Genomic DNA, 17,338 nt, shown 5'->3' with positions numbered 1-17,338 from the left:
AGTATATGTATATAAAATGTTAAAAGTTGCTTTTTTCATACATCAGAGTGTCCGTTTGATGTTCAGCAGTATGTTATGCTTGTTTGATGTATTTAATAATGAGCATAATTACAACAAGAATATTTTCTCACTTTCAAATTTAAAGGGGAATAAAATGAAATAAATATTTAACGCTTGCCTAACTTTAAGAAAAGGAACATAAATTCATTTGATTAATGTTTTTGTCATTTTTTTTAGTTATGTATCAGGTTCAGCTATAGTATGGAACAAAATTACTGTATTGTAAACTATTGCAGTAAAATACATGAAATTGAAATAATAGTTTTTCAAGTTATCAGAAACTTTACCCTGGGAGAAACTTTCGTTATTAGTGCTGATTTGAAACACCGAGAAATGCTTTTAAATTATTTCAACTGGGAAAGCATTTTCTAAAATTGTGCGTCATTAATACATCTGCTAGTTTAAAACTACTAACTTTTCGGGGTTTCTCTTCAAATTTATAATAACATTTTTAGTACTTTTTCAAAAACTCTTTCGATAACAAGCGCTGTCATGCATCTTGTTCACATCCTTCAATAGGTACTAATTGGTACAATTTGGTTGTAAACTTCAATTTGGTTACGTGCCGGACTGTTGATTAAAGAATCGCAAGCTGGGTAGTGGTCGGTTGAAGACTATCCTAGTGCGTTAATCGTTACAGGTGCATTGGGACATCTGATCGCAAAATTATCATTTGCAAATCATTACATCTGTAGATACTGCATCAGGTTTTTTTGGTCCCTGGCGTAGAAAAAGATTACCAAAATTATGATCAATGATTTTTTCATCTATCACGTGTTTTCTGACACCAACTCGGGTTTCATCCTTTCCAGGGCACGCTAAGGGAACGACACTCAATTCTTCTTAATACGTACAGCTCTTTCTACGTAGATTCGGTTTATCGAGTGGTTTATATTTAACAACAAGGTATTTTTATAGAAATTTAGTTCCTAAATTTATACTGCTGCTGATTTACAACGCGTAAGGGGTTTATTTAAAGGGGTTTTCATTCCCACTTTAGAAAATGCTAGAAAAATGGACAAACCAAGTCTAGACAAAAGTGTAAAAGACAAAACTGCATGGAGTTCACTCTTTTTAAGCGTGATAAGTTTGGTTTTCTTTAAATAATATAAAATTATAATGTATGAGTCATCCTACTCGTAGCAATTAAAAACAAGCTGCATCCCCAAATTGTACAGTTTGTTTTATGTGTTAAAAATGGATCAAATTCTAATGCATCATTTGAATTACGTGATTTAGTACGTGGATGACTAATAGATTAACTAGGACGATACACCAATTTCCATACATAGATAGCAAGTAAACTATCTAAAAAGCACCTTTCGAAAAAATGTTTCGCGTTTATATGCGTTCAAAAAATTAATTGGAACAGACGTGTAAATACTTCCGTACTATTTGTTCTAATCAAAACTTAGAAATATTTTTAGAAAGATGGTTTAGTAAAAAAAAAAAAAATTAAAAGTAGAGAAGATGCTTTTGGGAAAAATCTTAAAACAATAAGCTGCTTTCGTACATTTTTTTTTCTTTCTGTGCAATACCACCGTTGAATATTATTATTTATTTTTTTTAAATGTTTTTGCAAGAAGCGTAAATAGTTCATTGCTGAATAAACGAAATGCACACTTGCCAAAATTTTATGGAAAAAAAACCTATACGAACAGAATATTTTTAGCAAATTTACTGACATTAATTATTTTGAACATAACCAGAAAAAGTAACCAGTATTTATTTCACAAAAACTGGCTATGTTATAATAAATATAATTGCAATGCATTAAATAATAAAAATGATCACATATAATCCTACATCATCATATATTTCCTTTTTTTTAATAAAACCATTGACCAGTACAAAAGAAATGAAAGAAATATTGATGATAAGTGAAGCGATATTACTGCATGTTTAACAAAGAAGACACTACAAGACGGTTTGTTTGAATGATAAATAAAACTTTTCAAACTTGTAAAGAAACCGTACATTATTGCATGTTTTTTAAACTATTTACCTTCGAAAACAATATCCTATTTATTACATCTTTAATTTGTTACTATCGTTAGTGAACTTGAGAAGGAATGATTATTTATTTTTTTGTAAGACTATTCTGAAAAGTATATATCCCAGAGTGAGAGTAGTGCTGTTTGGTGCATTTTGTTATGTGTGGCATTCCAGCCATATTGTACGAGCTAGCTTTTTTTTTTTTTCACTCAAAATAAAGCACTATGAAAACGACAAATTCCAACATTTCTCTATTGTTAGTATGTAATCCTAAACTTGTTTCTTCAAATATCTCAAAAACTCATTTCTGCAAACCTTTTACCTACTTTTCTACATACCTTCTCAATGTAAAATGATGCTCCTTAATTCTTCGTTGTAACTGAACTGAACTGTATTTGCCAGAAGATAAGCTTCAATCTTGAACAACAGGATTTTCCATCAGAATGAGTGAAAATCATTCATTTTGAATTGTTAGATAATTCAATTATATCGAATAAATATAAAATAATGCATATATTCTTTTCGTTTAGTAAACAGCTAATATTTTTTTCAAATTTCTTTAATATGATTTAAAACTAAAAGTTTTAATAATTTAAAGAGAGAATTTTTATTCAAAAGCAATTTGTCTTTAGATATATTTTTATGCCAAAACCTTATAGAATGAACATAGTTGAAAGATTAAAGGTACAGTTATTTGAAGACAGAAGTCAATTTAATGTAGGCAAACACCCTAATTTTAGAAAAGCAAAAGGATTTTGATGTTTTGAGAAGTTTAGAGAGCCCCAGTGTTCTTCCTTGTAAATCCGCAATTGTTTTTTAAATCGATGAATTATTGAGAAAACTAGAAGAAATTTACTAGACGCAAATGCACTGATGATAACTGAAATGTACTTTTTCTTTCTTGATTTTCTCATAACCACGTTTTCAAAGTTATTATTTACGCCAACAGCTCTAGCGAAAATAACATTAACTCTAAAGATTTGAAACTTTGCAAAAAAGGTAATTGAACATATTACTGTGATATAAACCTCTAAAAGTTAATGTTCATGCAATATGTGCCTTTAAAATAATGATCAATTAAACTTAGGGGGCAAGAGGCTAATTTGTCGGTGAAATTTTCCAAATATTTACCCATAAAACCTGTTTTTAGTCACTTATTTCCAAAATCGTGGGTCATGTTACTCTCTGGTATGTAACGAAGAGAAAGGAAAAAAGTTTTTAAAATTAAGAAAAAGTGAAAGTACTGGATGTGTTAAGGAAATGGTAGTTTTTTGCAAAAAAATATGGCTTTTTTATTAAAGAAAAAACTATAGAATTTTTTTTTCAACAGACAAAAAGTCAAAATGTGTTATATATAATAATCGTATACAGTTTTAGAAAGATGCAATGAACATTAAAGAAAAAAATATTTAGGGTGTTCACCTGCCTTAAATATTAAAAAAAAAATCCCTTATAGCATTTTGCCTACCATAAAAATATTGGTTTCATTTCACAAGGTTTTAAAATATTACAAAAGAATTGAAACAAAAAATGACAAGCATAATCTTCCTATATACTTTATAATGAAGAAAAAATGTACTAAGTATGTATTTTACCGAACAAATCTTTAACCTCAGAAGAATGTTTACTGAAATATACTTCATTAAGATTCTCTCCATTTTCTGTCACCTCTTTGATTACTTGTGGCTTCCTGATTCCGCTGCAACAACTCTCGCTACTTCCAAATGATCTTCATTTTATACTAAGTTACTGATTAATTAGTTTCGAGGATAAAAGTGAATTCATTTAAATAATCTTACGCACGTATAGTTAGGTTGAAAAATAAAGGGAAAATGTGTTGTGCCTCGTATTGTGTTCGAATAAAGAGTTCGGTGATTCTGCATTCTTTCATTGTTCGCATTCCTTAGAAATCAGTTCAATCGAAGTCATTCATGTGATGCATTGTTTACGTATGCCTTCTGTTCTTTCTACGACTACGATCGAATGTCCATTCGGTCGAAAATACAAATATGAAAAAAATAATTAATTAAAAATTTGGTGGTTCAAGGAAAAGTAATTTGAATTGTCTTCTTCAAATCTTTTTTTGAGCATGGTATAAGAATAGAAATTGAAAAACTAAGTTAGATATGGTTGCAAAATAAAATATTTTGCTCAAATGTGTGATTCAAAACGCCACATGAATACTCTAGAAAGAAAATCAAAAACATTTAAACCAATATTTACGTATAATTTACAAAAAATCCACAAGGAAAAAGAAAAGGAAGTACTAAACTGAATGAAAAGGAAGTAAGTTTTTAAAAATATCCTAGTTGACATACAAGATACCCTACCCAAGTGTTAATGACCGATTGGAATAAAAGTTTGCACTTTGATAGAATAATTAGAAACATTGAACCCGTGTTTTTTTGTTGATCATATAATTTTTAACAGGGTGGAAAGAAATTTACCTCTAAATGTTGGATACAAATAATGATTGACAATTTAAAAAAACAAAAAAAAAAAAAAACTTAAAAAACTAAAGTTGACGTGTTTCAGGATTTATAGGTGATTTATAGGTGTAAACCATCCCTCGCAACCTTTCTCCGTCACGCGACAAGTTGCCTAAGAGCAATTTCCATGGCGGAAAAATCACCTTTTTGACTTTACCATTTCCGATTTCAATAAAATTTGACCTGAAGGACACATATGACTAGATAAGTAATCCTGCCAATTTTAAATTTCTATTTTGAAAATTGTTCGAAATATAAGCCAGTACACAAACTGAAAATGAGCAAAAAAGAGCAAGAAGTGTGTTCCTACAAATGACATGAGCTCTCTCCTAATTACAGTATAATAAAAATTAAAAAACTATTCTAAGGCATTGAAAAAAAAAATGATTTCTATTGATATATAACATAACCTTCTTACGATAAATTAAATTTTTGGGGTTATTTAGCGTGACGGGGTAATATTGTTAATAATGGTGTACCCCTATTAGTGGTATTTTCAGAAAAATCCTTAAACACGCAAACTGTTGTTTGTTTGCTTGTTTTTTCAAACTCTCAATCATTACTTGAATTTCTGTAACTAAAATTTAAAATAAAGGAAGATATTGTACCCTCTAATTCCCAATTATCCAATATTAAAAGCTAAACTTCACTCCATTGAAGGTGTTTGTTACCGATAAAAAGCACGGGTTTAATAATTTAAAATATTGTATCGATGTGCAAAATTTTATTCCAATTGGTGCTTCACACCCGGTCAGGGTAACTTGATAGTATTCATAAATATAAGTACACAATGATTAGACAAATCTAAAACAATGATAGGGTATATCCAAGAGAGCAGACGCACTCTAAATAGATACCACATCCCTTGCATTTCTAGTGATTATTGATGAATTGATGAATTGCAGTCAAATACTCATGAGATTTCTTCAGTTGACATGTAGCGTGAATCCGTAAATAAAAATTCAATGAACACTTTCAGCTCTACAATCATTATTTTCAAGTAATCGCTTGATTTCACAGCGGAAACTTTAAGATGCTAAAAGGATCGTGTTCTATAAATATCGTAACTAAGCATGATTTCAAGTCAAAACTAAACTCTATAAAATAATGTGTATATAAATATTCTGTTTTCATTTACAAAGGATTGCAAGTATGGTGGGCACCGTACAAAACAGGATGCATGCCGCGCCGCGTGCTGGTACATATGGCTCATTTATTTTACGGGATAGCACTTTTAGAGAAAGAGCCCGTGAGCGCCAAACACGCGTGTGTGTATGTGTGTCAAAAAATACTGCATTCAAGTGATTATCAAGATAGATAAACCAACCTCTATTAATGAGAAATGAAGTAAATGAATGATAGAACCACATCTCGGGCATTGTCTAATCCAATGTTTGCTTATAAGTCACATTCAATAAAAATCTTGCGTAAGTCATTGACAGTCGTGTATCTCTGTATCTTTCTATTTGGAAGAGCTTCGTTCAAAATAACACAGATGCTTACATATATCTGGTTAAAGATCAAATTTTCATCATTTTGGAACTGTTAATTTTATGCTTTTAGAAGAGGCTTTTGCTAGTATATGGTAGAAAAAATATATATATATTTATAATACTGCACTACTGAGAACTTGAAAACGTTTCCGAAACGAAGTTATTTAATGATGCCAAACTCGAATTTTGCTCTATTATTTTTTTTTCCACAAGAAGTTTTAACGATTGCATAACGTTTACGAAAGAAAGAAAGAAAAACTAGTTACGCATAAATATAAAGCGGCACGTTTTGAGTTAACAGTTCTGATGAATTTCGTGCTTGTTGTGGGAAACAAAATCAGACTAACTAAAGATTCAATCTTTAGCTGCAAATTTGCAGCAATATTTTCTTACCTCTGCTGTTTTTTTTTCCTGCAAGGTGGTTTCAGCGTAGGTCCTTCACATCCAAAGTTGTGGTGGAATGGTTTGTCTCTTTATCCTTCTCCGTTCTGGCGTCGCCTGTAGGATACACTAAACAACAATTACAAAAATGGGTAGATATACTGTCTCAATGCTGTTTCTTGATAGCCACAGTACTGAATGAAGGATATTCCGCTGACAGATTGTTATTTGCAGCTGATTAACGGGCAAGTTAAAATAGCATTTTCTGGGAATTTCCCTATTTTTTATTATTTGAATCGCAAAGAAAAAAATATATTTAACATTCCTCTGAATTCCTGAAATATTGAGTTTTTTCATGTGAGATTATTAGTTTCTACTCAAATCTTCCTATTTCTGATTCATTCATTTCTATATCAGTGTCGTTTCTCCATAGACAACTCTCACAAAAACAAAAATTAGGAAAACTATGTTAACCTTTTTTCCGTAATTTTCTATGTGTTTAGAAGATTTTAATACATTTTTTTAAAAATTAAATTTATTGTTCAAAGTTGGTTTTGGTATCTACTGAGGAGATTATAGTATAAAAGTGTTATAAGTTTTGTTCAGTGTCTCTCCGTATCTTTTTGTGCATCATTCCTTCCCAATTGGCGTACTTCTTGGAGGCATAACACAAAAATTTTTAGCACATTTTTAGACAAAAATGCAGAGCTTTACTTTTAGAATGATGTTTCGTTGTTTTTAAAGCGTGGAGAGATAATTTTGTCATCAATTACAGATTTTCTGTGAATTTGTGATTTTTAAATGTGGTATATATAAGAACAAAATTTAACTAAACGAAGCATCATGCTGTTTGTGAATGTTGTTGGAATTTTGATGACGTCAAAATTAGTAGTCATACGTAGAAAGAAGCGCAAACCAAAATTGCCGAGTACTTTACTGTTTTATTATTTTTTCATTTTTAGATTTAAATTCAAACTTTTAATTAAATTAAAAACATGATTAAAAATGTGCAGGGAAAACTTGAAAATCAAAAAGCTCCTATTTAAATTTGAAAAAAAAAAAGGAAAAAAAAAACAGCTGATATTTTTTCAACTTCAACAACAGGCGTTCAAATTGACTTCTAACAAAGTTCATCTTGCATTTAAAAAAAAAAAAAAATATCTCACCTTTATATACGAAGATTAAAAGCTCACGAGGAACTTTTCTCCCAAAATGGTAGACTATTCATGTGAAAAGAGACGTGAGATGAGAAAAAAATTTTTTTTAAAAGCTTTTGTATACATCTACGGCACAAGTATAACTTAAGTGACATAAATTTAGTTCCCTCCTCTTAAATTTAGTACCTTAAAAGCGTTTGATGTTGACGTATTAATAAAACAACCAAAATAATAGTGGCAGAGATATAAATAAGGAAAACACCGGTGAAAACCCATCATTTTTAAATGAATGTAAAACTCACTTTAGAATTACAAGAGAAACCTTACAAATGCTCTAAATTGTAAATTCAAAATCTTTAACTACCATTTACCAGGCTGTTGAGTATAAAAAGCATCAGTAATCGACAAACAATATTATAGAACAACTCTGCAATATCCGAGTCGTATCAGTGAATTACAGCTTCAAAGCGCTGCAGTTAAGTGTACGTGGACCTCTTTTATCTCCAGAATCCAAGCAGTAAAGTGTAGTTTGCACACGCAGTAATTTACAGCTCGCTGAGACCTGGAATAAAGATTTGCCGATCGATGGTTCGCTAAAGGAATATCCTGATACATGTTTACTGTTATTGAGCGGTACTGAAGAAATTACAACACATCAAGTGATGAGCCAAAACTGAACGTCGAGCTTACTCTGTGTCATAAACCAGTATTTTTAATTATTCAGGGGGTTTAGGGAAGTTTTTGACAAAGTATAAGGCTTATTAAAACACATAGTGTAAACTGAAGAAACGAAGGTGACTGATTGCTTTAGTCTTGCGTTTCCGTTATAGTCAAAGAGCCATTTTGAAATTCTACCTAACTAGTCGCAAAAGGCTAGATGCGCAGTTCACGTTTTCTTTCAAAAATATTTTTACAACAAGATTGCCGCCCTCGGTGACTGCTTAAATACATTTTGCGTTGGTGTTTATCAATTTGTATTTATCAAAAGAAATATTAATTTGAGAAACATATTTGCTATACATATCTCTAACTGTAGATCTACATATATCTATCAGTATATTTAACTATGTGACTATACGAATCTGTTTTCATATTTATACTTATATTTTTTTATTTCATCCTCACCGCCAGTCTTATTCCATATCAAAAACAAAAATTGTGCAAAACCGCGCGTTAGGTTAAAATATCACAAAGCAAACTCTCACTGTTTTCCTAGTAGTACGCAAAAAAATAGCATTTGAAAAAAAAAACAAAAAAAACATTAATTTACAAAAGATAACACCACCACTTGCAATTAAAAATTAACTTAATCAAGTATCTCATCAAAATCTCTGGGGGGGGGGGGAATAGAAAAAGAAGAAATAAAGTCCATAAATGTAAAAAAAGGGGGGGGGGAAGAAAGCAAAAGAAAATAGTTCATAGATTTTTTTTTTATCATGGTTTAAATTTGAATTTTCTACCCTCAGACATAAGAAAATAAAAAGAATCTCTGAACTAATTAGCCCGACGTCTGTCGAGTAATAAAAGATGCTAAAATGTGCCAAAAATCACATAAAATGTTAAATGAACTTTTAAAATATACTCATGTTTATGAAAATTGCAACACCAAGAAGGAATTATGCAAATGAACCGAAATTCACCGGAAATGAATAGAAGGATAAGATATGCAAAATATTAGAATTACAGTTTAGTTTTGGCTCATCGTACATCGCGCATGAGTGGACCAAGTAACGCCCTCTAAACTGTGGCGTAGACTGTATATAAAGGGCTGTAAAGGTTTTTCGAAATTAATTGTATGATTATCTGCCGATGGTAGATGTTTCTCTAGTACTCAATACACCTCGTCCAAAGCGTAGAGCGTCATACGAACGAGTAAGAGAGCTCGAATGGGGTTGCGTGATCGGAATGTGTGAGAGTGAACTTATGTATAGAGAAATCAGTGCCAGCGCGGGGCGTAATGCCTCAAATGTGATGCGCATTTGTAAAAGATTGACAGAGGACGATGAAATTAGGGCTATGGCTTTCCTCAGCCAACGCAACCGAACGACGCATCGGGATTTTCAATACCTCACCGCCTAGCTGTTTTGGATCTTATAGCGTCCTCTCGTACGCTAGCACAACGTTGACGTATGGCTACAGGTGTCACACTTGCTGCATTCAAGGTTCGTTAACGTCTGCTGCACCAAGTTCTGTATGCATGGGTTCTCCTATACAAGATTCCCTTCACCTGAGCCTGTACGCGTTTTGGCATCGAATCATACAGGTGCTGAATGTCACGATTGGGAATAGCATCGCATCTGGCTTCATTCTGAAGCCTAAGTTAATTCGTACCAACTGCCGGACGAGACACATGTGCGAGTCTCCGACTAACGCAATCCGAGACAGCCCGATTAGCGTCATATCCGGAGAACGGGCATGCAAGGAAGTAGCGTAGCCTGTCGTGCTTCGAAGATCACTTGTACGTTACGTGCGACATGTACCATCTACCATCGTTACTTTCGGCTTCAGTGGGCCCACCAACATGTCCAATGGCATGAGGACTAGCAACAGGTCGTCTGCTCGGATGAGACCAGATTTAATCTGCAGAAAACGATGAACGTGCACACTTCATACGTTACACATGGGAACGTCATCTCCCAGAGTAAGTAATCCGACGTCATACCAGCATAACACCAGGCGTCATGGTCTGGAACGCTATTGAATATCAAGGGCAGTCACATCTAGTCCGAATTACGGGTAACTTCGATAGCGAGTGCTACTTCAGGGACGCTATGACGCCGGAGACACTATCCTTTCTTCAGAGCATTCCTGGTGCTGTGTTTTAGCAGGACAATGCACGTCTACATGTCGCACGTAACGTACAAGTGATCTTCGAAGCACGACAGGCTTCGCTACTTCCTTGCATGCCCGTTCTCCGGATATGACGCTAATCGGGCTGTCTCGGATTGCGTTAGTCGGAGACTCGCACATGTGTCTCGTCCGGCAGTTGGTACGAATTAACTTAGGCTTCAGAATGAAGCCAGATGCGATGCTATTCATAATCGTGACATTCAGCACCTGTATGATTCGATGCCAAAACGTGTACAGGCTCAGGTAGCTATCTTCGATACTAATTTACGCCTGTTTTTTTTTATTTCTATGATCTGTAATTTTGATCGTTTATTTATAGTACTATGAGTAATATCTGGAATAAATTTTATTCCTTTGCAATGAGTCCTTCATGTTGCTGCAATGTTCACAAACATGAGTGTAATATAAGATATTATCGAAAATCAAGCACCGAGCTGCACAACAGCGGCAAAAACTACCTTAGTGCACCAAATTTTATTCATGTATGTTATAAACTGTTAAAATAAGTGCAAAACTAAATAAAGCATTCATTTTTTAAAAATATAATTGTTGAAAATTGTAATTAAGTATTTTCTTCAGTTAGTAATTTTATGGAAAATTCTTTACCATGTAGCGACCTTTTCTTAACGGATTCTTGTCTTTTTATTGGTTGTTTCAAAACCTTATGACAACTAAATTACTTCATGATATAAAAGAATTTTAATGCATTATCAATAATATCACCTTTTGCCACGTTCAACTTGAAGGCAAATGTTATGGGGGCATATGACAAAGTACGCCAAAAATTGGATAAAAGATCCAGATAAAGAATTGTTGGTTGTGTTATTACGCATTGGATTGAATTTAAAATGTGTTTTGGAAAGTTTTTTCATTGAATATTGTTAGTGCACCATGATCATAAAATTGGGAATATTTCACTGACGTATTTGAGTGTAACTGTTCGACGGATGTTGTACATACGAAACATATTCTGTTTATGGGTTTATAGCTCAATTTCCTTTGTAATTCTGATTGTGTGTATGTTTTTGAAGTGCTATACAAAAAGGTTGCGATAGAATCACTAAATCCTAAACGCAACCACGACAAGCTGCTTATTTAGTTGAAAAGCCTTTGGCACAGGAAATCTTTTTTTTTTTTTCAATAAATGATTGAATTATTTAAACAGTAATTTCTTCGTTCAAGCCAGGTAGTTTTTAAACATTTAAACCAGTTATTTGAATTAGAATCAATGATTTTTTTTTGTATTATTAACGAATAATCTATGTTTTGTATTATTATTGTATAATTATTTTGTATATAAAATGTGTGTTACATTTCTATTAGAATATATATATATATATATATTTCTCAAATTAGTTTTTTTTTGTTGGTGGAAACACTATAAATTATTAACTTTAATAAACTAACACACCACTCTGTCGCTATCACTTTCACCGGGAAAATCGGCGTACACCCATTTTTCCTGTGAATCACCGGTGAAAGTTAATTTTCTGCAATTTTGCTGTTTCCGTAGATATGTTTTTAAATGAAAATATGTATCTAGGCCATTTCTATAGTTTAATATAACCATCCTTCATTCATACCATCAACATTATTTCGTTTTTAGGCATCAACATTTCATTTAGTTCGGAAAACAATTCATGTCCAATAAAGTTGTAATATTAATTTCGACTGTTGCTGTCATTTTGCTTTTTTTTTTGAATTGTTGGTTTTTGTTATTAAAATTACTTAGAAATGTTTGTCCATTTTTCATATTTGAGTTGCAAAATGACTAAATAAATAAAATAAAATAAAAAAGAAGAAGAAATAAAAAAAAAATAACATTATCAGAATTGCGAGCATAGGCTTGCAAAATGTAACTGACTTGTCTGAATATCTAAAAAAAATCATGACACTCTCAAACAGCCATGAAAGTTTAATTTAGTCGACAGTTTTCTCTTAAATGCTATTTATCCCTTGACGCAAAAGAAGGGGTAGTAAGTGTCATGTGCATATTATGTAAGTGTCTGTAGAATGACAATTCTTGAAAAGATAAACTGATTTTGACTCGCTGTAAAACTTATACTAATAATGTAAAGCTGAATAATTTGTTCATTTGTTTGAACGTGCTAATATAAAGAACTACTGGTTGGAATTGAAAAATTCCTTTTGTGTTGAATACACCATCTATTGAGGAAGGCTACATGCTATGTTTTTCAAAAATCAAATTAACCGACATGTTTGTAATTGCAAATTAAGTGTTTAATTAATTGTTAATTCTTTGAAGTCTTAATAGATGGCGGGGTAAGTTAACTCATCGAGAGGGCGCCGGCCGACAGTGTCGATAACTGAGAGTAACCATGCCGCGCGGCTCAGACACGTAGTCGGCTATTGTGGGACTGTTGAGATCAGCGAACTGTTTTTTGAATGCGTTTTTTTTTTTCGATATTTACTTACTAATGTGATTTTGGTGGCTTTTTCTATTGTTTTGTGTTTCTTACTTCTTCAACGTTTGTTTTTGTTCTTATAGTTGAAGATACTTATTTATCTAAGTAAATAATTTGATGTGTCGTATTTGTCGTCAGTTGTGTTTACTCTTTCTAACGTTTTTAGTATAGTATTGTTTCTTAGGCGAAATATTTTAAATTGCAAAAAAAAAAAACCGCTTCACTCGCTAAAGCACAGGGTTACGGTAGCGTGATTGCTTGGCGTGTTAAGCGATGAACTGTACAGTTTAGAGATTATTTTGAGTTTCAAAGCTGCTCTTAATTATTTCATGTGTTTTGGCAAATAGTTTTATATTCCAAAGATACTTTAATAGGTGTTTTGAAAAGGGGTGTGTACGCTCAGTTTAGTTGAAGAAAAATGATCATTTTACATCAAAAGGGGGGGGGGATATTTTTTATTCAGTGGACTTCCTTTAAATTCATAGCACGGGCATCGCCGTGCGGGTATTGCTAGTATATTATATGTATATTTGAAATGTAACTTGAACGGCAGGTATTTGTTATGATTCTTTAATGTCAGCGGTTAATATTTAAAAAAATAGTCAAAATTAATTCTTGTTGTTATTAAGCTTTTAAATGAAAATCTTTCAATATAATTTTCTTGTATTTTATGGAAATTTTATAGATGTGTTTTCTTCTCTAGGAGTACACGAAATGGTATAAACAATGAAAAATGGCTTCTGTGGCTTTTCTTAAGTATGATATGCTCCGGGTTTGCTCTTCTCGCTAAAGAGCAAGGGATCACCGTCCTTATAGTATGCATCGCATGGAGAGTGCTCCAATTAATTGGAAATACCAGGTACCATTTACCTCCTTTATTTACAAATCTTTGATTATTTTGGTATGCATTATCTGAAAAAAGAAATATAAGAACGTTATTTGAGGCATGCAAATCATTTTAAAAGTAGTACTTAAAAGTGCAATTGTCCATAACACTTGAAAGTCGCCCGTCAAGGTATGACGAGTGAAAATTGCTTCAACAATTAAACGAAGCAATTGACTGTTTGGTGATAATTTGACAGTTGAAATTTTAACTCTAGTAAATTAATCTTAAACTCCAGTAGATAGCGTTAATAATTGAAAACTCTTTCGTTTCTTCATTCTCCTAAAATGAGTCTTACCAGTAAAACAGTTAAGTTACCGGATCCCGGCCAGTCCTGTCAAAATAAACTATTTCCATGCAGGTCAAACATTACCATTTTTTTTTTCAAATTATCATGCCGTGGCTCGAGTTTCATTGTTGATGACGTGTAGGAGCATTACTCGATCATTCGCTATTACGTATAAGAAGATACTTTATATTTTTTCTTTTCTCTTTCTCTCTGTATCCTCCTGGGTTTTAGGACCCTGCCGCGCATTCATGCATGCCTAAAATCGTATGGACACCCAAAATATCCATTTTGACCAATCCCAAGTGAATTACCACGAGTTTTTTACGTGACGTCTGTACGTGCGTATGTAGTATGTATGCACGTATCTCGCATAACTCAAAAACCATGTGTCGTATAATTTTGATGTCTCCTAGTGGGGTCTAGTTGTACATCTCCTCTTTTGGTTTTATTCGGATGCTCCAAAAGGGGGCTTTTATACCTTTTAGGGGGAAAATCAGTATTAATCTCAATGCAAACTCAAGTAATGCTATAATTTCGCGAACACTTGGCTTGTATCGTAAAGCTTTCGATCACCAAGCTAACAAGAAATTTGACGAAAAAAATTTTCGAATTTGGTTTCAATTTGCCGCCATTGGTGATATTAAGAGAGTTATCCATTAAATCACGATATAAGTGTCGGTATTGGGATAATAAATTTCTGTAAAACGCTTTTTTGCATGCGTTCGTGACGAACTAGGAGTGAATATATTTAAAGTGTTTCCTTGTTTACTCTAAGGCACTACCAACATTAAATGGGTGTAAAAGTATGTCATGTGATATACACATCAGCTTGTTTCGCTTCAAAATTTAAATATATTAACTCTGTATCTGATATTGAACAATTTCGCAATTGGAAGTATGCATATAGGCTAAACGGTTGCGAAAATAAAGGTCTTGCAGGTTCAACGGGAACACCCTGTATAGTGTGTGAAACACGATAAAAACTAAATGTTGTTATGAAAAGTAGAGAAGTCACTTCAAAACGTGTTCTTTCGATAGATAATTTCTTTTATTTATTTATTATCTTTGCATTTGAAATTTGATGACGCATGTACCACAACAAATAACATTGAGGTATTACCATGACATGATATTACGAGCTTTGAGAAGGTAAAATATTTTGTAAGCAAAGTGATATAGTGAGGCAGTTGTTCTGAAAAATATTCGATGTGTCTAATCTGGAAATTACCGTTATTTTTATTGTAATATTATAACAATTTCGTAAACATCTCGTATTAGTACATAGGCTATCAAACGTGAGCTATGTCCTTTTTTTCGGTGTCCGTGTGCTTATTAAATTAAATTTTAATCCTGAGAGAGTGTTGCAATTATTTTAGTGCAGTAATTTTTTTTAGAAGCTTGTTTAGTAGTAAGAAGCACAGAAACATGTCCGCTAGTGATTTAATGCTAACTAAAGGAACTTAAACTAACTAGAATAAGGAAGATTATTACGTTTTGGTTTAAACAAACGGACATCATAGATTGGATTAAAATGGTATTATACAGGAGTCATGTCAAAAGGAAAAAAAAAGAATATTTTATTTTGTGACCGAAGAAAAGTGGTACCCTTAGTAAACTATACTAATACCTAATCAATTTATTGAGTTAGTGTCATGTTTGTCTGGAATTGTATTTACTTGCTAATTCGTTTTTAGCAACATTTGAATGTTCTTAATGCAAAAAAATTGCAAGTGTCATGAAGCCCCGTCTTTTATTCGTCTACTGCTTCGAATTTTCAAACCATCCATTTAAATGTAATTAAATTAATGTTCAATTCTTTAAAATTCCCATATTTCTACTGTTAGACATTTATTGTATACCCCTAAAACTTTTTTTTATTTAACATACTTAACTTGACAGGTAATAATTCTAAAATAATAATAATAAGTAATTTACTAGAAATAACGAATTTGATGTAACCGGCATGATATATTTCAAATCGCATTAAAAAAATAAACAAAAAGTATTAGGTCCTTTGAAATCAGGAGCAAGAAATATATCCGTAATACATGGAAAAACCAAGTGACTAGAAAGTAATTTAGAAGTTTGTTCTGTTTTTTTTCCCTAGTATAACAAATCATTCTGTGACACTTTAAAAAGATTTATGCATAAGTACCAATACTTTTGTATGATGAACAACCTAAATCGATAGAGCTCAGCATAAAGTTGATCTATCACTAGCATTTCGTATTGCATAGCTATATCTTTATATTTTTGGGATGTGTCTCTTGCTTCAAGCAATATTATAAATGGGCGTGTCCCATGTTCATAATTTGTCTATAAAGCGATAACTTTCCTTCCAAGATTGGTAGCGGCACCAGTTCCAATTAAAGAATTGTTAGAAAAGAAATATATATTTATTTAACTAAAATTTTGGCTGTTAGTATTAAAAAACATTAATTAAAAGTCTAGAAGCAATTACTAATCAAATATGTTCAAGTACCATTACAATACTTAAATAACACTCATAAATAACTACTTTTCAGTAGGTATAACAATCGCAGCATACGTTATAAACAAAGAAATTCATCTGGTAAAGTTTGATTGTTAACAGCAATCGATTACCACAAAAGAGTACAAGTAAGTAGAGTTAAATCATCAATAAAATCTATTATTCCAATTTTCGATTAATCGATGCCATGCACTCGATTGTCATTAAATATTTATGCTTAATGCATTTTCTGTCCTTATCCAATATACACACACCATCTGAAATTTAAAGTACTCTAAAACAATGCATAAATCCAATAATTCAATACGCTCGAGTGGCTCAGCTTTGAGCTCAGCAACTTCTGTCGCATTTGCGTTTGTGTGTGTTGACCTTTAGTAAAACCAAACTCACTTCAAAACGCGTTCAATTTTCAGTCTGGATTAAATGGATTTTGTTCTCTGTTCAGCTCGTGTTATCAGTAAGAGTTACCGTATTTGATTAGTTAACTACATTCGCACTACCGCAAATAAAAGTGTTTCGATAGATAGCCCCAAACTCAAAACACAAGTTGAACTGAGTGGCATGATTAGTAGCTGTAAAAGTAAAGAGCTTTTGCACCAAATGATACTGTGCATAGTTCGAATAATTTCAACATTCCTCTCACATATTAATGAATATTCCTTGTTATTGTTTTGGTATCCGCTGGGAGCTTAGAGCTTGGCTCGCTGCCGAGTAGTTTGGGAACGTGAAGTTTGAGCCAAAATGCTTGTTTATTTAATGTTCATTTACTTATAGTAAAGGTGCTGTAACCACAGGAGAAAACTCTTACAAGGTTTATGTGCTCT

General features: G+C 32.4%; 1 protein-coding gene across 2 annotated transcripts in view; it reads left to right on the top strand.

Annotated features, from left to right (window-relative positions):
- The window catches only part of LOC129231837 (protein O-mannosyl-transferase TMTC1-like), a 297,404-nt gene that overhangs the window by 132,955 nt on the left and 147,111 nt on the right, over positions 1 to 17,338 (top strand). For both annotated transcript variants that reach the window (XM_054866219.1, XM_054866218.1), the window contains exon 4: positions 13,555 to 13,710. In XM_054866219.1, the coding sequence (XP_054722194.1) occupies positions 13,555 to 13,710 (156 nt within the window). The remainder of the gene's footprint in view (positions 1 to 13,554; positions 13,711 to 17,338) is intronic.

Source organism: Uloborus diversus, chromosome 10, assembly GCF_026930045.1.
Source record: "Uloborus diversus isolate 005 chromosome 10, Udiv.v.3.1, whole genome shotgun sequence".
NCBI classification, from domain to species: domain Eukaryota; kingdom Metazoa; phylum Arthropoda; class Arachnida; order Araneae; family Uloboridae; genus Uloborus; species Uloborus diversus.
This window is presented reverse-complemented; position numbering and strand designations above follow the sequence as displayed.